Source organism: Phoenix dactylifera, unplaced genomic scaffold (genome assembly GCF_009389715.1).
Source record: "Phoenix dactylifera cultivar Barhee BC4 unplaced genomic scaffold, palm_55x_up_171113_PBpolish2nd_filt_p 000077F, whole genome shotgun sequence".
Lineage (NCBI taxonomy): Eukaryota > Viridiplantae > Streptophyta > Magnoliopsida > Arecales > Arecaceae > Phoenix > Phoenix dactylifera.
In genome coordinates this window covers 1370500-1398218 of record NW_024067676.1, presented here as the reverse complement: position 1 = coordinate 1398218, position 27719 = coordinate 1370500, and the positions used below count along the sequence as shown (strand labels likewise).

Genomic DNA, 27719 nt, shown 5'->3' with positions numbered 1-27719 from the left:
TGGATATGGTTATGGATCAACGTACATTCCGAGCCCATTCCGTGCCGTTTTGAGCAACGGAAATTCGGCTACGCGACGGACGACTCTCGTTGTGTGTCAGATCCGCTCACCTCCCCATCCCGCCACGCACCTACCTCGGTCCCACCTTAATTAATACCTCTTTTTTTTGGGTACATAATTAATACCTTTATAAATACCCCATAACCGAATACGGCTGAGGCATCGCGAGAACGGAGATGGGGGTGGCGAAGGGGAGAACGGAGATGGAGGTCGGGGCGGACGGAGTCGCCGTCATCACCATCATCAACCCTCCCGTCAATTCCCTGTCGGTCGACGGTATTGCCTTCATCATTTTTCTCTGTCTTGAAGAATTTTATCTTCATTTAAATTCGTTTTCTTAGGCGCTTATTTCGGACTCGATCGAAGAAAATCTATGCTTTTGATGACAAAAAAGCAATTTTTATGTTTTTCTTTTTTCTTTTTTATTTTTTTTTACATCAACCTATTTGAGAATTAGTTCTTGATTATAGACAACGAATTGTTTCTCTCGGATTTTAAGCATTCAAGAGGTTTTTGATACGCATAGTTAGATCTGTCCATTGATTTTATGCTATTTACACTGGAAACTCAAAAACCTGTTGCACTTTCTTGAAATAAACCGTTATCCATCATTTTCTTTTTAAAAGCAAGTCTTTCTTTACACTATGTAACTATCATGGGCTGTTCATAAACGTTGGCCCTTGGTAAATCTTGAGGAATCTTATTAAATCAATCGACTGTAAATCAAAAGCCACGTCTTCATATTATCTGGGCGCTTATTGCCCACTTGACCAAAGAAAATCTCTTCGTTTAGGGGAAGTCTGTTGGTGAGATCTTTTTGCCATTTTATGCAGCTTAATTTGATCTAAGACCTTGTATTTTGGTGTTTTCTTTTCATTTTTTTAATAAAAAGTCAGTTTTTATGCTTTCTCTGTTTTTAATGCTTTGTCAAAATTAACCTACTTCATGATTATTGTTTTGATCATAATAGCGAATTGTATTTTTCACACTTTACTTGTTCGAAAGTGCTGAACTGCAAAGTTAAATTCTGTTGCTTGTATTTTATTTTATACCCCGGAGATTGAAAGTTTTGCTGCACTTTCCGGAAGTAAATCGTAATTAACCATTCTTTTTATGAAAAAATCATCATGGGTTGTTCGCCCAAGGAATCTTCTTAGAGTGAAACCGATGCAAAACAAACTCCAAAACTCTTCACGCACTGCTTATTAAATGTGCTCTGGATTGGACCTTGCAGGGAATTGGTTAAACATCCCCTAATTTGGATGACGGTTAGCTAAATAATCTTCTAATTTAATGACTAGTATATGTTGGAGGTGGCTTTGTGGCATTCATGATATCCCTCTGGTGCCCTTGTGCCTTAGATCCCAAAAGTTCAATTCTCAAACCTAAACCGGTAATGCAGCCACATATGATATTTCATATATGTGCCATGAAATATTTATTGATAGCTAAGTGGGTCTAAGAGATTAGCAATCCCATCTCTTTGTTTTGTTGATGCTTCATAGTTACCTTGTGTTCCGATGTGAGATGAAAGGACAAGCAAATTACATGTTTATTCATCTAAAATAGGTGAGTGAGAAGAAAAGCTGTTTCAAGTTGTTAACCATTTTGTCTTCTGCTCCTTTGGAAAGAAGATAAAATTATTTATAACATACAATCCATGCTTATTATATTCCTCAGACTACTGATGTCCTTCAGCAACTCTTGATTATTTTCTCAAAAGTTATGTTTTTTGTTTTTATATTCTATATCTGCTTAACGAAGCAACAATTTTTTTTTCCAATTTTGACTTCTGCGGTCATAATTATGCTGATCTGAAAATAAATTACAAATAATTCTGTTCTGTTTTTTGTTTGCTCCCAATGGTACCTATTAGATATTCATAGTCTCCTTTGTCTTGATCTCTTACCATGCTTGAGCTCTTGCTTTCGAGTAAAATATCATGAATGTAAATAATTCCTCATCAAATTTTTGCTTGGGGATTGCTTTATTCGAAATTTTAACTTGAGGCAATCGTTTTGTTATTGTCCAGATTGGAAATATGGACTTTGCGATGACCAGGATGTAATTGTTTACTTGTTTATAATGTCATAGGGTGTACATGTGGTAGAGAATTGGGAACAGTTTCTGTGTTCCCTAGACGAAGCATTTTCACGTCAGCCTTAAAATATACTGGGTTGGTTGTACAAAGAATAGAAGTCAGTCTTCTATCTGTCAGCGGCTTGGTAAATCCTTCTATGGACGAGCATGATTGATCTTTGCGAGAACCGATGCACTTTTATGGACGAGCCTTAATCCTTCTATAGCAAGATAGGATCAGAATGGGGTTTCTTATGCCTCTGTCATGGAAGGCCCCAGGGTGGGCTTATTTTCTAAGCTGATGCTTTTTCTCGACTATTTTGTCCACCTTATATCAGCTTGGTATAAGGTTGGACCTTTAACCCTTTAATTTTTGGCCTGGCACTATTCACAATCACTATGTCAAGAGCCATAACGAAAGTTGTGTAATTTGTTCCAGTATCTTCAGGGGAAGGTTAGGTCAATGTCATATCTCCAATATATGGATTGGACTGGCCATTTAAGCATGGCTTATATCAATCCAACACCTCTTAGCTTGAATTCTGTGGAAAGGAAAAAAAGATCTTTATGGGGTTTTTATTCTTTCTTAGACCAACAGGCCCACATGCTGGGATTTAGGCTAAGACTTGGACAAACTCTTAGAAGGTGTGCGCTGGGTGGGCCAACAGGTCCGATTCCTACAGGAATATCATTGATGCTACATGTTAGATAATTAACTTCTTGCACTGGGTGAGTAGAAATACCTTATTAATGCATTCATCATTGTTACAGATTATGTGAATCTAGTCCTTAAGGTGTTAGTTTGCTATTTTTCCAAATGCTCAATATCCATGCAAAAGGACCTATTGACCTTTTCTTGATTAAACCTCTATGGTAGACCAGTTTACTCAACTTGATCCATGTATAAAGCATGCTTACAAGAATGGGTTTATGCATTGGTGCATATTGGTCCATCCTGGTGATACAATACTATACCAGTCTGGTACCAATATTGACACATCCCTCAGTACGGTATAGTACCAAGACACAGTATGACACCTTAGTTGTACTATACCAGCACCACCATGCATACCGTGTTTTGGTATGATACTCTATTGTGCTACTCCAACCTATCTTGGTAGGGGAGTATGATTATCGTACCTATACTACAAACCTTAGACAAAAGGCTATATTTTATTGGAAAAAGTTGTCTTGTGGCTCCTACTTATCATGCTTGTGCTATAGTATCCTTAAGAGTTTTCTCTTTTTTGTAGACTGCCGCTCATCTGTACTATGTATCTGCTCTATTACTTATGTGCATATTTTCTCTTACATGAAACAATAACCTTATTCCATCCATTTTGCTTGACCTGAGGCTGACAATGGTCAGATCACTAAATAAGAGACTTACTCTTATTTCATGAGTTTATTATAGTTAGCACAATTTATATTACAATATTGATCTCTTATATTTTGGTGTATATTCATTTGTTTGTCATATTTCCTGTCCTTATTTTCAGTGTTATTCAGCTTAAAAGATAGTTATGAGCAAGCTCTAAACAGAGATGATGTGAAAGCTATTGTGATTACAGGTAATGTGAGTAGTTAAGCATAATTGGTTTTTCAATATTGACAAGTTCTGATTTGTTTAGAAGTACCATCCTTCTTACAACTTGGATTATTGAGTAGGAGTTGGAGGGAAATTTTCAGGAGGTTTTGACATCACTGCCTTTGGTGGTATTCAAGGGGGACAGAGTATGTCTAATCTTTGTTGCACCTTCACACTTCCTTAAATTATTTGTGCGTCTATTTATGTCCAGTTTTTTTATTGCTATAGGGGATCAACCAAAAGCTGGCTATGTTTCAATAGACATTATAACTGACACCTTAGAAGGTATTTGTTGGAGATTTTTGCCATCCACCCTCATATAAAATTTTCTGATTGTTATAAACAAGATTTATGTTGGGAACCTCAATTTCTTGTCTGTGTCAGGTGCAAGAAAGCCATCAGTGGCTGCTATAGATGGCCTAGCACTTGGTGGTGGACTGGAGGTTGCAATGGTATGTGTTACAATTCAGTTGTAACATTACTTTTGCTAGCCTGTATGTCTAGAAATCAGGTATAACATTTGAATTCTCTGTTGTCACTAGGCATGCCATGGGCGCATTTCTACTTCTACTGCTCAACTAGGTCTGCCGGAACTTCAACTTGGAATTATTCCTGGATTTGGAGGTATTATTATGAGCATGCTTTTAAAAAATTGAACTGCAGGAGCTTGGCTTTTCTTGCAGAATTGTTGGATTATTAAAAACCTGAAGGGCAGTAGATGCAAATTTTAGATATCATTATGGGTAGTTTCTGGGTGCTTGGAAAGCTTGGTCATACTAATATGTAGGTTAACTTTTTCGAATGCCTTTTTCATATTTGCTAATTCAAATATTTTTTAGATGTCCATGCCCTTATAATGTTCCATCAATAGATCATCTTAAATGAATGGACCCTGATAGTCTTTTTCCCTTGAGTTCTATGATTGAATGTTGAAATGTGAGAAAGATAACATAAAATTGTTCAATTTGTATTCTCCGTATAGCATACAATGCAAGTAAAATATGTTGCTGAGAACTAATGCTTAACGTTCTTTTTGTTTGGAAAATGTATGTTGTTGACATTTACCATAATAACCTCAAGTTGAGTTTCTTACTACAAGTCAGGATCCTCAGATCCTTACAGGATTCGCAGGACTCTGGCAGGAGCCACTACATTATTCAGCTCAACAGGCACAAACTTATCTTCTCGACCAATTAAGTAGACCTTAGTGTTCCATATTTCCTGGAAAAATTCTCTCCATAATTCCCAGTTTCTGATACTTCGACTATTCTTATCTTATAATAAGACACGAATGTAAATTTTTATCTGTTTTCTGCAACCATATGCCATCTTGTTGTCCTGCTTCTTCCTAGACACTTCATGCTAGAAAATGTCATAAGTAATCTAGCAAAGTTCTTGTATAGTTTGCTAGTTTCTTTGTTGTTGTGCTGGGTTTTCTAGGGATTCCTATGCATTTGCTATAGTATCCCATCTATTTTAACCATGGTTCACCGTACCGACCCATACTACTTGGTTTCGAGCAATCATATCGTACTTGAAAGGTGTTGGTACGATATTAAGGTTTGATACAGTGCAGAGTTCGAAGCATCCTTTATTGGGTGGAACCGACCGGTTCTACCTGGCTTCTTGTTATATCAACCATAATTGGGTGTGAGAAAAGGGTCTCTATCCTATGTTGACATAGGAACATATATATTGAACCGGACATATTGTATCATATGGTACTGTACCGGTACACTACAATATGATACAATATGTCTGGTTCGGTATAATATATCTCTGTACTAGTACGGTACCGGTACAGTACCTAGTATTAGTGCAACAAACTTTAATTTTAACATAACACTTTTTTAGCATTCAGACTTTTTTGACGATCCTTTTCACTTCCTCATTATATATTGTTGTGCATCCATTTTTCTTGCTCGAAACTAACTAAAGCACTCTATCATTCTATAAGTTTGTATCCATCAATAAATCATATATTTCATTTTACTATAATTAAAAAAAATTATTGTGTTAATAAAAGGAATTAATGAAAATAATTTTCACTTTTCTGGTTCTTTTACTCCAAAACATGTATGTAGGGAGAGAATTGAGAAGAGTAGATTTATCATAAAGGTAATTGTGTCTATTAATTTTTGGTAATAGAAATCATACTTTTATTTGTTTTATCGGCTCTGTTTTGGCACCTTTTCTTAAATTATGATGTTATTCTAGATATTAATTCCTAATCATTTATTTATATAAGGATAAAATATGTATTTTATTTTTTACTAGTGATCAAGTTACGGTGGTGATAAACATTACTTGAAAGAATCAACAATGCCACTTGCTTGGAGATCCACCACTGCTCTCTCCTACCCTCTCTCTTGCTACCATTTCCTCTCCTACAAGGTTTTTAAATCTTGATTTATAAGTTTTCTTGGTGAATGGCCGGGACCGAGATAAATCGATCAAGAACTTTGTTTAAGCATTGATTTTCAAGATTTATTAGTCAAGAAAGTCTATGTAAGAAAGTAAAAAAATGATTGCAAAATATTGGATGATGTGAATATAGTATCTACCGATACGAATATTGTATCGGCGGATATTTTGGATTTTATCAATTTGTATCAGTTGTGATAATAGGGCCAAGATTTTTATATATATTGTATTTGGGGTTGCTTGATACTGATACAAACTGTGTTCTTGGTCGAGACGAAAACCTTGCTTTTGTCCCTCCGCTACGTTACCTGCAATAGCTGCCAGCCACCAACACCACTGTGGTGCCTCTCCCTCCCCTTTATCACCCCTATCATCCTCCTCTGCCTCCCGAACTAGCGCTGACTCCACCCTCGGCAGGCTTGGCAGCATCGTTGGCATTGATCATGCCATCATGGTTCTCCCCCCTTGCTCAGCTTGTCTCCCTCGCCCCTGCCTTTGCCACCCTCTTCTCCTACTGCATCATCTTTGAATCCTTTCATCATGATTACCTCCTCCAGCCTACATCATCTACGCCCTTCTTCCCAACCCCAAATACCCCTGCTGCTACTCTATTGCCCTTTTCTGTCAGTCCAAGTCAGATACTTGTCTGACACATCTGATGGTCTGTCAATGGCAACAATGGGATAGTGGTAGGTGAGAGAGATGGTAAGTAGCAGTCAAAGGAAAATCATTGTGTAGAGAGCAAGATCTCAAGAAAAATTTGGTTGGAATAAAGAAGCTAAAATACCACTTGAATTCAAATAAATCACGACTTAATCAATGTGCTTAATGATACCTTAGGTGATAGGGGAGGTACGATCATACCAATTGGTCTCAAAAGGAGATCTGAGTCATTTATTTCATGAATATGGATGGCTGAAAAAATCAGGCCTGTTTAGGTAATCTTGTAGTTGCTATTAGAACTGGTCAACTGGATCACTTCTTTGTGTTACATTTAAACAAAAAGAAGAAGAAGAAAGGTGTTAAGATATATGACAAGTTGGGAGAGATGGTGAGGAGAGAAAGAAGATGAACAGAGATGAGAAGGATGTTGTATGGACTAAACTGATCCATGCAGTATTTATTTTTATTAAAAAGTGGGATTGCCACTACTTAGGGGCAAAAGACACTAATTCCCTTAATAAGTGTCCAAGTCCAATAATATAAATTTGGGCTTATATAGGCTCCAATGAAGGCCTAATAACAAGAGAATAAAAGGAGAAAAAAGCCCAATAAGCATAAACACAATATATTATTAAGAAAATATACGGAAAGCCTCCTTGTTGATCAACACCCCCACTTTCAAGCTGGAGCATGAATATCAGTCATGCATAAGCTTGATAATAATGCTCTTCAACTGTTCTCGTCGGAGAGCGTTGGTTAACACATCTGCAAGTTGAGAATTAGATCGAACATGTTGCAAATGCAACAACTCTATACATTGCTTCTGCACTTGACCTGACTACTATAAATTGTTCGTGCTTTTCCAAGTAACCAAGTTCTTCCACACAAATGTACGATATCCAGATGTAGACATTTTATCACAAGGATATTCTGCTGAATCAGCATGTATATTCCACCAAAAATTTAAAGAGTAATCTTTCAGGCATAATACACTTATGAAATAGATGTCTTTCATCTTCAATTTAATTAGTTTAGTGGTTGTTGCTTTTGCCATTTATCTTGCCATCTAATTTTATTTTTTCTTCAGGAACACAACGACTTCCACGCCTTGTTGGACTTACAAAATCTCTTGAAATGATTCTGGTAAAGTATTTTCTTTGTATCTGCAGATGCTTTTTTGTTTGTAGTAGCTCAATAATCATGAATATGCAAGCCAATCTTTTCAAGCAGCATCTTTATATATTCATCACTTAACAGATGTCAAAACCAATTAAAGGAGAGGAAGCTCATGCATTTGGTCTAGTTGATGCCATAGTTTCACCTGAGGAGTTGGTGAGGACAGCCCGCTGTTGGGCTCTGGATATTGTTGAATTCAGAAGACCATGGATCAGGAGCCTTTACAGAACTGATAAGTTAGAGCCTCTTGGAGAGGCTAGGGAGATACTAAAGTTTGCAAGAGCTCAAACTCAAAAACGAGCTCCCAATCTCCAGCACCCATTGGTTTGTCTTGATGTAATTGAAGAGGGTATAGTATCAGGACCTCGTGCTGGACTTTGGAAGGTAAGTGCTAGTATGCTATTATTCTAAAAATCTCTCAGCTTTAACTTAGTTAATGTACTTACTTCGAAGTCTCCAAGCTATGACAAGCCAAGCTCTTATGATCTGAAACTTCTTCCTTTTTTGCAGGAAGCGAAGGCTTTCCAGACACTTCTTTTCTCTGACACATGCAAGAGCTTGGTTCATGTCTTTTTTGCACAACGTGCAACCTCAAAGGTAGTTCTAGGGTTGCTATCTTCCTTTACTTTGCATTAGTTGCATTCTTGCTTTTGAACGGGTCATGCTTCCTTGAAAGTTGCATAGGATGCTGATGTACCTACATAATCATCAACATGTCCCTGAAAATAATATGAATTACTACTGGAGACAAGCTTTTGGGACAAGTATATTGAAGAGGATGTTAGAAGCCTGGGGAAGCTCTTTTTTTTTTTTCTTTTCTTTTGCCAAATTTTAATCTTTTCAGCATCAGGAAATGATTCATCGAGATGTCCTAGTATCAGATGCACGTATCACACTAAGAGGGATTACAGGAGGAACTTGTGAACACCTTGAAAATGACCAAAACCCTCTCAGCTTTTCTTTGTGCAGATAAAGGGCATTTCAGTCAATTTCACATGCTCTGAGTATGTCATTATTGACTCGGCCTTCCAGGTGTTGGGAATTTAACACCTACAATTGAATGACCTATCTAACCTTTTTAAATTTGAGTTACCCATGACGATGACCAGAAGGCATCTGCATGCATCCATGTGTATGTATGTATGAACAAATGAATCTCTCTAATATTCCCAATAAGCACTATTTCCAGAATTCGTAATGGCATGAATAACCTAGAGACATAGCCTTTTTCAGGTCAAACCGATTTGTAACGTATTATTCCTTCTTACTTGGTCACTCTAATTTCTTCAACAGTTTCGGGTATTATAAGGCAACAGCCTAGAATGTTGACTAGGAACTCAAGTGCTTGAAAGGATTGAGGAATTAGTGAAAGACCCTATCTGAACTTCAAGCCTGTTTTCAGTAATTCATGATGAAGGGCATTCTGTTCTCAGAGGATCAGGTTGGGTTATTTGGTTGTGCACCTTGAATTCTTTCATTGGAGCTCTGATGTCAATATACTGGTTAAAGAGCAAGTGGGATGCTTGGCCTTGCTGGCAGGAAGCAAGTACTCTTACATAATTTGTATGCCACAGCCCATAAAATTATGACCTCAAAAGCACCTAATGATTAATAATTTATCGGCTTTTGAATACACCATTAATAAATCTAAGCTGAGACTTTCAGCACAGACATTTTGATGAGCTATTGTCAATTTTGCTGGGTTAGTTATATCAATCATGGAATTAGAAAGCATGTTCTACAGTGTATATATGGATGTTGAATACCTATAGTCATATATTAAATGAACAAAAATTGCATGATTCTGTTGCTGGGTATGTTTGGGAGGTCCTCAGTTGTTTCATGTTATTTTCTGATACATAGCTGTGCAGTTTTTTGGGAAAAAGAAAGACTGAAAAATCTCATATGATGATATGACATCACAAATTCTGGTGACAGGTACCTGGTGTCACTGATTTGGGTTTGGTTCCCAGAAAAATAACTAAAGTTGCTATTCTTGGAGGAGGTCTAATGGGTTCTGGAATTGCAACTGCACTAATCCTGAGCAATTATCCTGTAATACTAAAAGAAGTCAATGAGAAATTCTTAAAATCAGGGATTGACAGAGTCAAAGGTACATGCGTATTAATTTATGGTACTCTTCTGGGCATTGAGGGCCCTTTTCAGAAATTCTGTTTTAGAAATTTCAAATGCTTATATTGCTGCAACTTTTCAGCCAATTTGCAGAGTCGTGTCAATAAAGGAAAAATGTCTCAAGAGAAGTGTGAGAGGACCCTCTCGCTTCTTACTGGTGTTCTTGATTACCAACTCTTTAAAGATGTGGATATGGTCATTGAGGCAAGACAAAGCACCACACTCTTTTTCTTCCCTCTTTTTTATCTTTTTGTTATAAGTATTTTTTTTTGCCTTATTTAATCTTGCCATTGAAAATTGTATCATGGCAGGCGGTCATTGAGAACGTGTCATTGAAGCAGCAAATATTTGCTGATCTAGAGAAATTTTGCTCGCCCCATTGCGTACTTGCTACTAACACTTCAACAATAGATCTCAATTTAATAGGAGAAAAAACCATGTCTCAGGATCGTATTGTTGGTGCACATTTCTTTAGGTAATTCGAGCTACATTTCTTTATAGTTTTTTGCTCGTTATTCTCTTACTGATGATGTTTCTTCTTCAGTCCTGCTCATATCATGCCACTCCTGGAAATAGTTCGGACTCGTAAAACATCTCCGCAAGTTATTGCGGACTTACTAGATGTTGGGAAGAAGATTCGCAAAACTCCAATTGTAGTTGGGAATTGTACTGGCTTTGCTGTCAACAGGATGTTCTTTCCTTACACTCAGTCAGCACTTTTTTTAGTTGATCGTGGTGTTGATGTCTATAAGATTGATCGTGCATGTACCAAATTTGGAATGCCAATGGGCCCTTTCAGGTATGCAGAAAATGATTTGACAAAACTATAATTTTATTTTACTATTCATCAGCAAAACTATTTGAACGGGATAACATCTCCAATATTGCTGTCGTGTAGTTTTTGGGTGGATATAGGAAGAATACTGCTTCTTGACTTTGCATTAGTGATGCTGGTCTTTTCTTTTGCCACACAGGCTTGCCGATCTGGTTGGTTTTGGGGTTGCAGTAGCTACTGGTATGCAATACCTTGAAAATTTCCCTGAAAGAGTCTATAAGTCAATGTTAATGTCGATAATGCTTGAGGATAAGAGATCAGGTATAAGACATTGCCTGATAGTGTTCATCCTGCAGTTACTTTCATTTCACTCACTCTATGATAAAATCTCCTGTCTTTGCTGTGGCATGTTAAGACCCTAATACGAATATCTGATGCTCATCCACCATTTATGTCATTCATGACAGGTGAAGCTACTCGAAAGGGATTCTATAAATATGAGAAGCGGAAGGCCAGTCCAGACCCTGAAATAAAGAAGTACATCGAGAAATCAAGGAGCATGGCTGGCATTACCCCTGATCTTGAGGTTCTCTTTCCACTCATTATTGACCAGAATGGAAGTTTCAGTTTTAGGCTAGTTTGTAAAAATGTTTGCATGCATGCTTCCTCACATTTGTTAGACTGGGTTGATAGCATATAATATATATCATGGGGTATACTGGATTGATGGCATGAGGTATTTTGGCCATTTAACTAGTGCAATGTTGATCGACCTTTTTGTTTTCTTGTACGGATATAATGCATTGGTTTAAACGTTACCAAAAGTTTGAAAAAGAAAAGCATTGACTTAATAACCAAAATAGACATGAACAAGCCAAAGAATGAGTTGTTTACTTCACTGCTATATTTTAAATTCTTCATACAACCTAACTCAACTTTTATAAATATTCCCGTCATAATCCATGTTTTGCCCACAAATCATCACTTTTCGAAGTTCATAGTGATGGGCTCACAACTTGCTAATGGTTCGTTGATGAAACCTGCATTAGCAGGTCAAGAGTGCATAATGAAGGGGTGCATGCATATTACATAGGAATTGCTACTAGTGATATAGTGCTGAAAGAGTCCTTGACAACTGATTTTTCTTTTTTGCATTCATTTTGATAATTGACAACATCAGAGTTTAATCAGTGGCTTTGCATGAGGTAGATTAATTCTATTTATGTTCAATTGTTGGGAATTTTGTATCTCCAAAAAGAGAAATATATGACAAAGCATTATAAATTTAGGAGAAAGCATTTAAAACATCTGTTTCATGTTTGTACTGTATGCAATTTTTCCCTTTTATAAGAAGTAGGTAATTTGCTCTCTTCTTTGCAGCAGCCAGAGATATCATATTTTGGGTTCCTGTCGGATTCCAGTATCTCTGATCTTATGTAATTCTAGTAAGATAGGCAGTGATGATCTGTCTTCCTGTAAAGAGATGATCAATGAAACCAGAACCATATATATGCTTGATTTTTTGGATGGCCTGCATCACAGTGGGCATGGCATAGTTATCGATGTGGTTTGGACCTGCCAGAAATAAATAACGACTGTGGTCCATGTAATTCTGGTTTTGTGGGATGAATATAACTGGATTATGATATTTGATGTCGCTAAACAGAAAGCCTAGAGCATAAAAGCTCCAGAATCTTTGCATATCTAATCAGATGTATCCTGGCGTCTTTTTCATCATAAATAATGATCAAAGGTGACGTGTATCAGATTTGCCACTTCATTGCTTATGTGCTTTGTGTGTTTGGCTGCAGCTAATGAAGTTAGCAGATAAGGATATTGTAGAAATGGTATTCCTTCCCGTTGTAAATGAGGCCTGCCGAGTCCTTGATGAGGGAATTGCTGTGAAAGCATCGGATCTTGATATTGCTTCCATCATGGGCATGGGCTTCCCCCCTTACAGGTTTATTTCTTTAGCTGGATGTTGATTAATAGGAGATAGTATTTTCAACCTAATATTTCTTCTAAACTTGTACTTCAAACCAGGGGTGGCATAATGTTTTGGGCAGACTCTCTTGGTGCAAATTACATCCACTCGAGATTGGATGCATGGTCAAATATGTATGGTGAACTTTTCAAGCCCTGTACATATCTGGCAGAAAGAGCTTCTAAAGGTCTATCTCTGGTGAGGAGACTGCTGCATTTACTTTGTGACTGGTCTTTGTTGTAGTAGCTTCTTATTCTCACCAAGCAATCATTGATTCTATATATCAAATTTATGCAGAGTGCCCAAGTAAATCAGGCAAAGGCTCGAATGTAGAGTGACCTTTCTGGCAAAATCTCTCTTTGAAGATGATGTAATAAAGGGGTGAATAATGACACAGGGATCGCATATTCCTAGAGCATTGTAAGGCCTTTATGTGGAACATCTCTCAAGTATTTTCCACAGTATTCATGCGTACGATAATTCTGTGGATTTCACCGTGTAGTATTAGCAACAGATTGCAGTTTAATTATTAAAGCAGAAACAAGTTAAATTGATGATGGTTATTTTGTATCATTTCTTATGTGCGCCCTATGTATCAGGAAGGTGTTTAGATTTTCATGCTACTAGAGATGTTTAGCAAGCAACAGGTTTACTTTATGAGCAATGTTCTAAACTGAGACCTTGCAGTTGTGCGTGTATGCTTACGAGGTAGTTCTAGAACTCTGGTAAAAGCTGAGGTTTGTCATGGCTGTTGAAAGAAATTGGTCCTTTTAATTATAAAACTGGGCAGCTTTTTCCCCACCTCAATACTGTCTGTTTAGTAACTAATCAAATGATTAATAGTTCATACTGCTGTACACTCTTAAGAACTCATCCATCTGGACGGGGATGTAAACAACAATTCAATCTTGATCAAGTGTAGCTCAGCTGGTTGGCACCTCTCTCTGGGAGGATTCAGATTCAAAACTGGGTGGTGGTATATAATCATCAAATTCTTAAAAAAAAAAAAAGGGTGTATCAGGTGCTTTTGTCTGTCATCCTTAAAAACATGAAATAGTATCACATTCTTAATAGTTACCTTCTAGCAGCTGTTTTGCAATTCAAAAGATCTTCCTCGATCAAGAGGTGTGATGCTTTATGATCCATTCTTGTTCTCGAGTTAACTTTTGCTAGAATCGAAAGTTCGAAGTATATATGGTGTTATTAATTACTCTATATTACTAACTCAAAAAATGCCTCATAAGCTGTAATATGGCTCTAGTCATTCTTCATTGCCACACTTTTGCGATGCTTGGTGCTTGGTGCTTGGCTATAGTTTACTGTCGAGCAGCTATATCGTTGAAGGCTGGCCTCCTTCCTCAGTCTCCACCAAGTGGAGAATCGATTTGGATTCTCCTAGGTTTTTCTTTCATGTGCAGAGGACTCATAAACATTAATGGGCAATTTAATCTTGTTATGTTTATTTATTACATGAGTTATGGGTATAACCATAAAGCAGTAATGTAATAGCTGCTGTTTAGCCCTGCAAATGTGGTGGGTGGTTCCAATGCCTTGTTATTTTCTATTAGGGTGGTATGCTTTAAGGAATCTTGTTGGACCAAGTTCAACTCTTCCATATATAAGATGAGTCATATAGGAATAGGATGCTCATGCTGCAATCTTTTAAAATGAGGCTTAGACTTTTTTTTATAATTTTGTAAAGGCTACAAGATTTTCAACCTTCTCAATATCCCACTTTTGTCCGCTCTCCATTCCCTCCTCTCGGTCCACCCTTTCATGCAATGCCCATACACCTTGAAGGGAGGAATGACGTGACGTTGAATACTGAATGGCCACTGGTTGTTTCAGAGCTAATATTTGAGGATTTTTGAGAATTCCATAAGGTGATTTGGTTGAAATAAATGGCTCTATACTTGTATAATTCAGAGTGCGCTCATTTAAATTATGTCAAATACTTGTAACGTTTTGCATGTTATCGCACGACAGATAGCTCTATGAATCACAAGACAATATTATAAATGAAGATTTTACAGAGTTTTTTTTTTTGATCCAAAATTCAACCTGATTGATTTCGTACTCTTGGCTTGATTAGAAAATGGGCTTGAATAAATATGGTAGGAGTGCCACTGCATTGCGTATATCTACAAAGGTCCTCATTTACACTATGTGAGCACCAGGTTGGTGACACATGGCTTTATTTCAGTATACTTTGGTACCAATCCGTATTGTATGTGATTAAATTAAGTAACCATATGAATTCTGTTACGGGGGAACTAAGCCGCCATGCTCCACGTGACCGGCACGCGCGCCCATGAAAACTACGGCTGTCCTTTGATCCAGCAATCCGACCCCGAGTCGGACATCTTCGGCTCCACAGCCCGACCTCGAGTCGGCTGTCCTTTGATCCAGCAATCCGACCCCGAGTCGGACATCTTCGGCTTCGCAGCCCGACCCCGAGTCGGCTGCCCCTTAATCTAGCAATCCGACCCCAAGTCGGATGTCCTCAGCAACGCAGCCCGACCCCGAGTCGGCTGCCCCCTGATCCAGCACTCCGACCCCGAGTCGGAGATCTCTTGATAACGACAGGCTGCTTCCCAGAGGCACGCCGAGACCTCCTGCTCCACTACTCCCTGCAACGGCTGTATCCGATGCTGTTCCACGATCTCCTGTATCAACCGTACAAAGCGGAACTCCACTACGCCCTGTCATGGCCGTACCCAGCGCTGCTCCACGACGCCCTGTAACGGCCATGTCAGTGGCCACTCCATCGCGCCCCACGATGACAAACCCCCCTGAGAGACCCCCCAGCCAGGTATATATGCGGCTGGGGGGAGAAGGGGGGGTAAGCAATATCTTCCAGAGCACTCTCTTGCTTGCGATTATCATCTCTCCTCCTCCTCCAATCTCCTCTGACTTGATCGTCGGAGGGCCCCCACTACCCCAGTGGTGGTGCGAGGCTTGCTTGCAGGTTTCCCGGTGGAAGGTGGAGCGTAACCAACACCAACCAAGACAACTCAGACGGAACCCCGTTCACACCGCTGTGTCAATCGTTCTCGGTTTGGACCACCAGCAACAGTTGGCGCTAGAGGAAGGGACTGATCTCAGAGCGATCGTAATGGCACGGCGAGGTGGTCGTGGAGCTTCCAATGCCTCCGGTCGCGGGGCCTCTCGCGCCTCCGGCCGGGAGGCCGCTGCGTCTCCAACACATTCTCAGCAACACTCCACCGTTCCACCCCCGATTCAAATGGTCGAAGCCGCTCAGTTCGACCAGTTAGCCCAGCAGGTCCGCACCCTCGCGGAGGCGGTGCAGAACCTGCAGGGTGTGATGTCTCGGGCGCCGCAGCGGGCCCAGGAGCCGCTGCTCCCTGAGCGCTCACCTGTCCTCCTTAACCCGCGCTCCTTCCTCTCCCATGGGGAGGAGCGCCGGCGCGAGGGAGATTCTCGAGCACGGTCCATTCTGCTGGGACCGTCCCATCGAAGCTGCGCGGGGTACAAGAGGCGGGCCCGGGCGCGTTCCCAGACCCCCCAGTCCTCAAGGAACCCGCGCTCCAGTCGGTCCCCCTCTCGGTGCTCCTTGTCCCCCACCCATCGGTCGCGCTCCCTGGACCGGCGGGTGGACGATCTCCACCGACAACTCCAGGTCCTGAAGGGCCACTCTAAAGATCCCTTCGCCGACTTGGAGATCTCCTCCCAACCGGCGCTTGCCTCGAGGATCCTGCGGACCCCAAATCCGCCGGGATTCAAAATGCCGGCGATCGAGCCCTATGACGGGGCGGCGGACCCGCGGGATCACGTGGAGAGTTTCAGGACTCTTATGCTCCTCCATGGAGCATCAGATCCTCTCCTCTGCAAGGCCTTCCCGGCGACCCTCCGTGGCCCAGCCAGGGCGTGGTTCGCCGGCCTGGAGGCTGACTCTATCCAGTTCTTTGACCAGTTCACTCGCCTCTTCATCAGCCATTTCGCCGTCAGTAGCCGGCGGCGATTGGTTTCCGACTCCCTCTTTGATGTCCGGCAAAACGAGGGAGAAAGCCTGCGGGATTACCTTACCCGCTTCAACAAGGCTACATTGGAGGTCCGGAACCTGAGCCAGGAGGTGGCTCTCTCAGCCCTGAAGCGTGGCTTCCGGAAGGGCAGACTCACCTTCTCCCTGGACAAACGCCTGCCGCGGAGCTTTCCGGAGCTGTTGTCTCGGGCGAACCAGTATGCAGACGCTGAGGAGGCAGCCGCCCACCGGAACAAGGAGGCCGCCGAGGCCCCTCTAAAGCTCGGGAAGAAAAGGCGAAAAGAGGCACCCCAGAGGAGGAGCCCGACGCCTCAACATCGGCGCAGAAGCCCGTCACCGGCGAGGAACCACGGCGCCCCACGCCCTCGTTCTCCGCACCGACGCTTCAACCGGTACACCCCACTCCTGGCCCCCCGGGCCCAGATCCTTATGGAGGTCAAGGGGCGGGAGAACCTCCCGGTCCCGAGGCAGATGAAGAAAATCCCTGGGAGGAGGCCCTCTCGAGCGTACTGTGAGTACCACCGAGACCACGGCCACGACACCGAAGACTGCTTCCAGCTTCGGGACGAGATCGAGGCTCTCATCCGCCGAGGGCGTCTCGGTCGATATGTAAACGACCGACGTCCCCCCGCAGACCCGCGTCCGGCCGACCCGGCCCCTCAGGAGCCTCGGGAGCAGAATCGACCCGTCGCGGGCGTGATCCACACCATCACTGGGGGCTGCTCTCGGCCCGTGAGGAACGCAGGGGGCTCGGTGGAAGCATCAGGGGTGGCCGTCGCGAAGAGGCAGCGGGTCGGAAATGTAATCACTTTTTGTGATGAGGATGTAAAGGGGGTTCAGACCCCCCATGATGATGCCATGGTGATCTCCCTCACTATGGCGAACTATGATGTAAGGCGTGTTCTTGTGGATAGTGGAAGCTCAGCTGATATTTTGTTTTACGAGGCCTTCCAAAAGATGAGCTTGTCCCGACAAGTGTTGCACAAAACATCCACCCCCCTCATAGGATTCACTGGAGACGCTATCTCGGCCGAAGGTGTCGTTGAGCTGCCTGTGACTGCGGGCGTTGCACCCGCAGAAGCCACGGTGCGGCTCGGGTTCTTGGTCGTTCGTGTTCCCTCGGCCTACAACGCTATCCTCGGACGACCCGGACTGAACGCCCTTCGCGCGGTAGTCTCTACATACCATTTGCTAATGCGGTTCCCCACGGCGGCCGGGATTGGAGAGGTCCGAGGTGACCAACCGACCGCACGGCAATGTTTCCTAGCAACTCTCAAAGGGAAGAAGCCCGTGGAGGCCCTAAGCGTCGAGTCCCTTGACGCCAGAGACGAGGTGGCTTTGCGGCACGGGGAGCCGGCCGAGGGTGTGATCGAAGTTCCCCTTGAAGAGGGTCGCCCGGACCGTACGGTCCGGGTCGGTGCCAACCTCGACTTGGAAGCTCGGCTCAGGTTAGTGGAATTCCTCCGAGCCAATGCTGATGTATTTGCCTGGTCGGCGGCCGATGTACCTGGGATCGACCCGGAGGTCATTTCTCACGCCCTCAACGTCGACCCAACCCACCGACCAGTAAAGCAGAAGAAGAGACACTGTGCCCCGGATCGGATCCGAGTGGTCGACCAGGAGGTAGACAAGCTCTTGGAGGCAGGATTCATAAGGGAGGTCAGCTACCCCGAATGGTTGGCAAATGTCGTACTTGTCCGGAAGGCGAGCGGGAAGTGGAGGATGTGCGTCGACTACACCGACCTGAACAAGGCGTGCCCCAAGGATAGCTTTCCGCTTCCACGGATAGACCAACTGGTCGATGCGACTTCCGGATATCAGCTGCTGTCTTTCATGGACGCCTTCTCCGGCTACAACCAAATAATGATGGCTCCACAGGACGAGGAGAAAACTGCCTTTATAACAGACCGGGGGCTGTACTGTTACAAGGTAATGCCCTTTGGTCTGAAGAATGCTGGCGCCACTTACCAGCGCCTCGTCAACAAAATCTTCAAAGGGCAAATCGGCCGGAACATGGAGGTGTACGTGGACGATATGCTGGTGAAGAGCCGCCATGCCGACCAGCACATCGCGGATCTGGAGGAGACTTTTGCCACCCTGCGGAAGTTTCGCATGAAGCTGAACCCAGCGAAGTGCGCCTTTGGCGCTTCGGCCGGGAGGTTCCTCGGTTTCATTGTCAACCAGCGGGGGATCGAAGCCAACCCTGACAAAATCAAGGCCATCCAAGATATGTCCCCTCCGACCAAAGTGAAGGAGGTTCAGGAGCTCGCTGGAAGGGTCGCCGCGCTCGGACGATTTGTGGCAAAATCGGCCGAACGCTGCCAACCGTTCTTCAAGGTGTTGAAGCGCCCGAAAGACTTCCTTTGGACGGCCGAATGTCAAGTGGCATTCGACCAACTCAAGGAGTACTTGGCGTCTCCTCCCCTGCTGTCCAAGCCGCAAGAGGGGGAGATGCTCTACCTCTATCTGGCGGTCTCCCCAACCGCAGTCAGCGCAGTACTGGTTCGGGAAGAGGCAAAGCTCCAGAAGCCTGTGTACTACATCAGCCGGGTCCTACGGAATGCCGAGACGCGGTATACGAAGGCGGAAAAGATCGCCTTCGCGCTGCTCACCGCGGCCAGGAGGCTTCGCCCCTATTTCCAGGCTCATCCCGTCACCCTCTTGACCGATCAACCACTGCGGCAGATCCTCAGCAATCCTGAGAATGCGGGACGGCTGGTGAAGTGGGCAGTAGAACTTGGTGAGTTCGACATCCGCTACCAGCCCCGACCCGCCATCAAGGCCCAGGTGCTCGCGGACTTCCTCGCTGAGTGCACTGTGCAGGAGGCGGAACCTAGGCCGCCGGAAACACCCAGCCTCGACCTCCCAATCTGGACGCTTCACATTGATGGGTCGTCGAACCCCGAAGGTGGAGGGGCCGGGCTGGTCCTTACCAGTCCCGATGGAGTGATAGCCGAGTATGCCTTGAGGTTCGGATTTCCAGTGACCAACAACGAGGCGGAATACGAGGCCCTAGTCACAGGACTCAAACTCACCAAGGAGCTCGGCATCCGGCGTTTGAAGGTCTTCACCGACTCCCAGCTGGTGGTCGGGCAGGTCCGAGGGGAGTTCGAGGCTCGGAGCCCGACCATGCAGAGCTATGTCTGGAAGGTGCAAGCACTCATTCCCGACCTCGGCAGTGTTGACATTCAGCAGGTCCCAAGAAGCGAAAATGCCAGGGCCGACAGGCTGTCCCGCTTGGTGGGCGCAGACGCGCACAACTTGTCGAGGGCGATCTACCTGGAGACCCTGGATGCCCCGAGCATCGGCGAGGCCGGAGCGGTGATGGCGATTGATCCGGAGCCATCTTGGATGGACCCGCTCGTCGCCTACCTCGCCGAAGGGATCCTCCCAGAGGACGAAGATCAAGCTCGGCGACTCGTCATGAAGTCCGCCCACTACGTACTCTATGAAGGGAGGCTGTATCGGACCTCGTTCACCGCCCCCCTCTTAAGGTGCCTCCGCCCCTCGGAAGCGGCCTATGCCCTCAGCGAAGTCCACGAAGGCATCTGCGGATCGCACCTGGGGGCTAGGTCCTTGGCGCATAAGATCATGAGGCAAGGCTATCATTGGCCTACCTTGTTGGAGGACTCAAAGGATCATGTGCGGAAATGCGATGCCTGCCAGCGCCACGCCAACGTCCAGAGAGTCCCTTCTGTCCCCTTGGCACCAATCACTGCACCCTGGCCCTTCGCCCAGTGGGGAATGGATATCCTCGGACCATTCTCCGTCGCTTCAGCTCAGCGAAAATTTTTGATTGTTGCAATCGACTACTTCACCAAGTGGGTGGAGGCAGAGCCGCTGGCCACTATCACGGAGGTGCAAGTCCGGAAGTTCGTGAAGAAGAACATCATTGTCCGATTTGGGGTACCTCGGGTCCTCATCTCGGATAATGGGCGACAGTTCGACAACAAGCATTTCCGTGACTTCTGCGAGGAGTTCGGGATCGAGCATCGGTTCACATCTGTGTCGCATCCCCAAACCAACGGCGAGGCCGAGGTCACAAATCGGACAATCCTCCAAGGAATCAAAGCGCGAATCGGTCGGACGGGGCAAGCTTGGGTCGAAGAACTCGAGAATGTCCTTTGGGCGTATCGGACCACGCATCGGACCCCTACCGGGGAGACGCCTTTCAGCCTAACCTATGGCACGGAAGCCGTTGTCCCCGTGGAGCTCGGACTCCCCTCACCTCGGGTGGCCGCGCACCGACCCGAGGCCAATTCGGAACAACTCCGAGGGAACCTGGATCTCTTGGAAGAAGCGAGGGAAATGGCGCAGGTTCGGATGGCGATGTATCAGCGGAGGGTGGCTCGATATTACAACTCCAAGGTCCGACCGAAGCTTTTCAGAATCGGAGATCTGGTGCTAAGGCGAGCTAAAGCATCTCGACCTGCGGAAGGTGGGAAGCTAGCGCCAAATTGGGAAGGCCCATATAAGGTTCGCTGGGTAAACCGACCTGGCTCCTACCAGCTGGAGGCCCTAGATGGTCGAGAAATTCTAAGGAGCTGGAATTCCGCTAACCTGCGGATGTATTACCAGTAGAACGACGATGCCAGAAAGACAGTTCAAAAATGTATAACACTTTGCATTTCAATAATTTCTGGTTACAACGGCGTGCTCGTGTGATTACAAGGAATTCCCAGGGGGGAATTAGGGTGTAAAGAAAGTAAAGAAGAGGTGGAGACTCCGAGGAGCTGAAGATCTGGGATCCCGAAACCTCCATCTGAAGCGGTTGCAATCCCGTCGGAAGTGGGTGCTTCCAACCGGAGGCGCCATCGGCGTCTCACGAAAGAGATGAAGAGCCGGCGCGGATGAAGAAGAAGTGGACGAAGGAGAAGTCCACACTGCCTCCAACCGGAGGCGCCATCCACGCCCCACGAAGAGGATGAGGAGCCGCCGCCGACGAAGCTCCCGCTGCCTCCAGAGGAACGCCACCTCCAAGGGATATTCCGGACCTCCCCAGTGTTAGGGGAGAGAAGGAATACGAGGGGGAAGAGCATATGGAGGCGCGGTCCCGGATCAGGCGTCTGGTGCAGAGCTCAATCGGGAGTCTGAACTTCAAGGAGGGGAGATGTGATCCCGGATGAAACGCCTAGAGCGGAGTTCCGCCGGGGAGACCCTCCTTGCTGATCCCAGATGAAACGGCTAGTTGGCTGAAGTCGCGAGGGACGCGCCTCCCGTTCCTTCGGCAGGAGTCTCTCAGCCATGCGCCAGAGAGAAGGTCCACGATCCATGGCAACTTGAACAGCTCCGGCTTGGCAGGCTCCATCGCACCTGCACCTATATTTATAGCCAAACTGCGGCCCCCCGGTCGTTCCGATACGGGTGGCTCCAATAAATGCGGGCGCATTCAATCCGGAGCCGATCCGGCTCTCAAGGCGTATCTTCCCGCGATTTCCTAAGCGTCATTCTCCTTAATCGCATTTTTTTGTGCAGGACACTCCGGGTGGCCTGTACCCCTAGGTCCACGTATCTCCGCTCGCGCCCAGGCCGCATCCGCTTCGAAGAACGCGCGCATCGCGGCCGCTTAACTGACACTCCTCGCAAGCAGCAACTGGCGATCCGATTTCCCAGGTAACGCATCAATTAGCGTTTAATGCCCTTCTGGTGTTCCCCAGGCAACGCTTGGAGAAGAGGAGAAACACGATCGCAGCTGGCCACGTAGAAACCCCGTCGGGCTGCAAGCGACAGGCGCATGGCCAACGAGCGGAATTTCCCGAGGCACGGCCCTCGGATGCCAGGCTAACCCGATGATCATCCCGGGAGCAGACTAGCCTGAAGCCCCGACCGGTCGCCTTGGCTTGCGCCAGCCTTGGCCGACCAACGAGCGGAATCTCCCGAGGCTCGGCCCTCGGATGCCAGGCTAACCCGATGACCATCCCGGGACCAGACTAGCCTGAAGCCCCGACCGGTCGCCTCGGCTTGCGCCAGCCTTGGCCGACCAACGAGCGGAATCTCCCGAGGCTCGGCCCTCGGATGCCAGGCTAACCCGATGACCATCCCGGGACCAGACTAGCCTGAAGCCCCGACCGGTCGCCTCGGCTTGCGCCAGCCTTGGCCGACCAACGAGCGGAATCTCCCGAGGCTCGGCCCTCGGATGCCAGGCTAACCCGATGACCATCCCGGGACCAGACTAGCCCGACCGGTCGCCTCGGCTTGTGCCAGCCTTGGCCGACCAACGAGCGGAATCTCCCGAGGCTCGGCCCTCGGATGCCAGGCTAACCCGATGACCATCCCGGGACCAGACTAGCCTGAAGCCCCGACCGGTCGCCTCGGCTTGCGCCAGCCTTGGCCGACCAACGAGCGGAATCTCCCGAGGCTCGGCCCTCGGATGCCAGGCTAACCCGATGATCATTCCGGGAGCAGACTAGCCTGAAGCCCCGACCGGTCGCCTTGGCTTGCGCCAGCCTTGGCCGACCAACGAGCGGAATTTCCTGAGGCCTAACCCTCGGATGCCTGGCTTAGTGCCGGAAGAATTTCCTGAGGCCTAACCCTCGGATGCCTGGCTTAGCGCCGGAAGAATTTCCTGAGGCCTAACCCTCGGATGCCTGGCTTAGTGCCGGAAGAATTTCCTGAGGCCTAACCCTCGGATGCCTGGCTTAGTGCCGGAAGAATTTCCTGAGGCCTAACCCTCGGATGCCTGGCTTAGTGCCGGAAGAATTTCCTGAGGCCTAACCCTCGGATGCCTGGCTTAGCGCCGGAAGAATTTCCTGAGGCTTAACCCTCGGATGCCTGGCTTAGTGCCGGAAGAATTTTCTGAGGCCTAACCCTCGGATGCCTGGCTTAGTGCCGGAAGAATTTCCTGAGGCCTAACCCTCGGATGCCTGGCTTAGTGCCGGAAGAATTTCCTGAGGCCTAACCCTCGGATGCCTGGCTTAGCGCCGGAAGAATTTCCTGAGGCCTAACCCTCGGATGCCTGGCTTAGCGCCGGAAGAATTTCCTGAGGCCTAATCCTCGGATGCCTGGCTTAGCGCCGGAAGAATTTCCTGAGGCCTAACCCTCGGATGCCTGGCTTAGCGCCGGAAGAATTTCCTGAGGCCTAACCCTCGGATGCCTGGCTTAGCGCCGGAAGAATTTCCTGAGGCCTAACCCTCGGATGCCTGGCTTAGCGCCGGAAGAATTTCCTGAGGCCTAACCCTCGGATGCCTGGCTTAGTGCCGGAAGAATTTCCTGAGGCCTAACCCTCGGATGCCTGGCTTAGTGCCGGAAGAATTTCCTGAGGCCTAACCCTCGGATGCCTGGCTTAGGGCCGGAAGAACTTCGAGAGTCAGGAGTCGGCAAGACGCTGCCAAGGGTTAAAAAGAAAAAAAAAGAGGAGGACGAAAGCGAGATGAAGAAACATTCGACTTGTATTAATTTTTATTGTTTCAGGGCCAAGGCCCATACAATTTGGCAAAATGCCGACATACAAAAAAAGAGGACAACGAAAGGTACAAGAGGTCAGCTTGGAGGAACCCCCGGGTCGGGAGCGTCGGGCTCGTCCGCAGGGGGTAGGGAGGCGGTAGGAGAATCAGCAGGCGATGGCGCCGGAGAGGAGTCGAGAAGGGAAATCCCACTCAGGTCAACTTCGGGGTACTTAGCCGACACCCTTGCCAGGCCCTCCTCGAAGCCTAAGATGAAGGATTCGGACCCCGCGTCCGACGCGTCACGGACGAACTCGTCAGACTGACGATAGGCCCGTACCGCCTCCGACATATCACGGGTGAACTCGGCGGACTGACGATAAGCCTGTACCGCCTGGCGCCCGATCTCCGCACTCTTCTCGGTCAGCGCCGCCTCTGCTCGCTCCGTAATCTGAGCCTTAGCCTCCAAGACCTTCGCCACAATCCGGTCTTCAGCCTCGGAGGAGACCCTCAGCAGATTAGCCTGAGCCTCCTTACGCTCCGCCTCGGCAGCAGTGGATGGCTTAGTAGATGGGGTGAAAATACGCTGGAGAAAGAAAGGTCGTATATTTCCTACTTTCAGGAATAGCGGGACGGGTCTAAAGAAATACCAGATATAAAGTACAGAAGTCAATACGGCGGGAGCTGGGTTGGCTCCGTACCGGCTGAGGGCATTAGCACTCGACTGATAGGGATAGGGACAGCTGCGAGCGGCCTCAGCTTCCTCCAGTCGCGAACGGAGCTCTTGGTCGTTCGCGCGGGACCTCTCCAAGGCTGACTCCAATTCGCCCAGTTTGGCTTCAAGAGACCGGGTTCGGTTGCGGGCGCTGTCGGCAGACCGCTGAGCCCTCTCCCACCTCTCTCGATAGTCCGCGACCTTCCGGGACTGCTTTTCAGCTCGTTCCTCCGCCTTCTTAACCCTGCTTTCGAGGCCCGAGGCGACTTTGAGTTGCTCCCGAGCTTCCAACAGTTGCTTCTCGAGGGCGGCGAAGCCGAGTGCCTGCTCTTCGGCCTCCCGGAGCCTCGCCTCGAGGTCCCCGGTCGTCCTGCCCGCCACAGCCTGGCCTCCCTCTTCCACTGCTTTCAGTCGGTCCTCGGCCTTCGCCAGAAGCCCCGCCTGTTCCTTGTAGCACTCCTCGAGACGGATCATGTACTGGGCGAGCTAAGAGATAGGAAAAGTGAGGGCGTCAGGCGGAGAACAACAGAGCTAATAAATGGTGAAAAGCGGCCAGAAGAACACTCACCGACATGAGACAGACACAGCTGGCAGCCCCGACGTCAGAGACCCCCAACTCCCGGACCCGCCGACGGTCCTTCTCCAGCAGCACTGTTTCGATGAGGTTTCGGGCGCCATCGGTAGTGAAGGCCGACCCCGATTTCTCCCCGGAGCCGGATGGTGGTTCTGCAGCCTTACCCTTATCCATCGCCTGGGGAAGAGTCCTGCTGATTGTGCTCGGGGCGGGGGTCACTCCAGGAATTGATAGGGCCCCGCTCGGCCGGGGCCTCGGCGCGTCCCTCCTCGGATCATCAGGAGCCGGCTGAGTCGAAGGCCGGGCCGGGGACCGATCACGTCCGACCCGTCCGTCTCGAGCGGGCTCGGATGATACCTCCGGAATAGCGGCAGTCTCACCACCGGAGGGCTGATACAGCGTCAGCTGCCGGTCCGTGCCCACGGCGTCTCCCTGATCGGTGGGCCCGGACTCGTCGGTCGGCGTCGGAGGCACCTCCTTGCGGGACTTCTTCACCGGCGGGGCCCCGCTCGGAGGAGCTCGTTTCCTCCTCCGGACCGCTTCCAGTAGGGACGACCTACCAACAGCCGGTCCCTTGTCCGACCGCATGACGTCGTCAATCTCTGCAACAAGAACGAGATGGTCGAGGGCTGAGAAACCGAAGGAAAGAACGAGACGAAAGAGGAGAAAAGAGTCAAAAAAGAAATGGTGGCGGGCTCACGGTCGGTGGGGACCGAGCTCAGACCGACATTCACCAAGGTATCCTCAGAAATAAGGCGGGCCACCGGGGGGAGTTGGCCCTCGGCAACCAACCCCTTCAAGGCGGCCAAGCCATCGGATTCCTCCCTCGACAGTCTCGATAGGCCGATCGGGGACTTCATCGGCGTCTCCCAGGTCGCCCTGATTCCCCAAGAGGGATCTACATCGATGAAGAAGAAACGCTCCTTCCAGCCGTGAATGGAGGAAGGAGCCTCTTTGACGAGGCCGCACCCTCGCCGCGCCGCAAAGCACCACCACCCTTTGTCCTGGGGGTGGCCACTCAGGCTGTAGAACTCCCAAAAAACATTCAGAGTGGCGGGAATCTCGTGCATGCGGCAGAGAACCTGGAAGACCGTCAGGGCACGCCACGAGTTCGGCACCAGTTGCGTCGGCGCAACTCTTAAACCCCAGAGTACCTGCACGACTAAGTCCGAAGGGGGAAAGCGGAACCCAGCCTGGAGAATGCCCTCATTGATGGCGATCTTCCCTGGAGGAGGATGGGACATCCTCTCCTCAGGCCCCGGGAGCGTAACGTTGCAGGCCTCGGGAAGGTGGTACCGAGCCACGAGTTTGTCTAAGTCCTCGGCGACCAGCTCCGACTTAATGTGGTCTGCTCTCACGTCGCCCATTCCTAATGGCCAATAAACCTACGGTCAGGACGGGGACAAGAAGGGGGGAAAGACCGGGACGACTGGGGTACACTAGTACAAAAGGAGAAAGTATGATGAGCCCTAAGTAGAAGAATGGGGTAACTCACCGGAAGAGAAGGAAGAACGGCTCCGAGAGCGTCAAAGGAGAAGCAAGCGAACAGTCCGACGGCAACAACGGCAGCGCAAAGGGGAAACTCGAAAATGTCTGTAAAGAGGAAGACGGACGGGGGAGGGTCCCCGGTTAAATAGGCGGAAAGGCGGGTGATGCCTCGATGACGCCAGAGGACGCCTGGCCGCCGAAGGGTCGCTCGCGCCCCAAAGGCGAATCGACACCATTAAGGAAGGATGTCCGCCGAAATCCTCAGACTGCCAGATCAGCAACAACCGCCATACGCCATAAAGAAGGCGGGGAGCTCGAAGCGCGCGCGCCTCTCCGAGGGATGGCGGCAATCTCGAAGCATCACTCCCTTCACCCGTTCCCCTTCTGGTTTCAGGCTCGGAAGTGGGGGGCTACTGTTACGGGGGAACTAAGCCGCCATGCTCCACGTGACCGGCACGCGCGCCCATGAAAACTACGGCTGTCCTTTGATCCAGCAATCCGACCCCGAGTCGGACATCTTCGGCTCCACAGCCCGACCTCGAGTCGGCTGTCCTTTGATCCAGCAATCCGACCCCGAGTCGGACATCTTCGGCTTCGCAGCCCGACCCCGAGTCGGCTGCCCCTTAATCTAGCAATCCGACCCCAAGTCGGATGTCCTCAGCAACGCAGCCCGAC

General features: G+C 47.6%; 1 protein-coding gene across 1 annotated transcript; it reads left to right on the top strand.

The window, feature by feature from the left end:
* The first annotated feature begins 204 nt into the window (after positions 1–204).
* LOC103721688 (glyoxysomal fatty acid beta-oxidation multifunctional protein MFP-a) lies at positions 205–13455 on the top strand. Its single transcript, XM_008811992.3, has 18 exons — positions 205–336; positions 3639–3710; positions 3808–3873; positions 3956–4012; positions 4112–4179; positions 4270–4351; positions 7902–7957; positions 8072–8374; positions 8501–8587; positions 9929–10103; positions 10206–10327; positions 10435–10598; positions 10668–10922; positions 11098–11219; positions 11366–11484; positions 12710–12858; positions 12942–13080; positions 13180–13455. Exons 1-18 carry the CDS (start codon positions 237–239, stop codon positions 13213–13215), a joined length of 2172 nt encoding a protein of 723 aa, XP_008810214.2. The 5' UTR covers positions 205–236; the 3' UTR covers positions 13216–13455.
* Positions 13456–27719: the final 14264 nt, after the last annotated feature.

Coding starts and splice junctions, on each gene's coding strand:
- LOC103721688 (XM_008811992.3), top strand. CDS start 237: ATGGGGGTGGCGAAGGGGAGAACGGAGATGGAGGTCGGGGCGGACGGA. Junction 3,874..3,955: donor TGGTATTCAAGGGGGACAGA/GTATGTCTAATC, acceptor TTATTGCTATAG/GGGATCAACCAAAAGCTGGC. Junction 8,375..8,500: donor CTCGTGCTGGACTTTGGAAG/GTAAGTGCTAGT, acceptor CCTTTTTTGCAG/GAAGCGAAGGCTTTCCAGAC.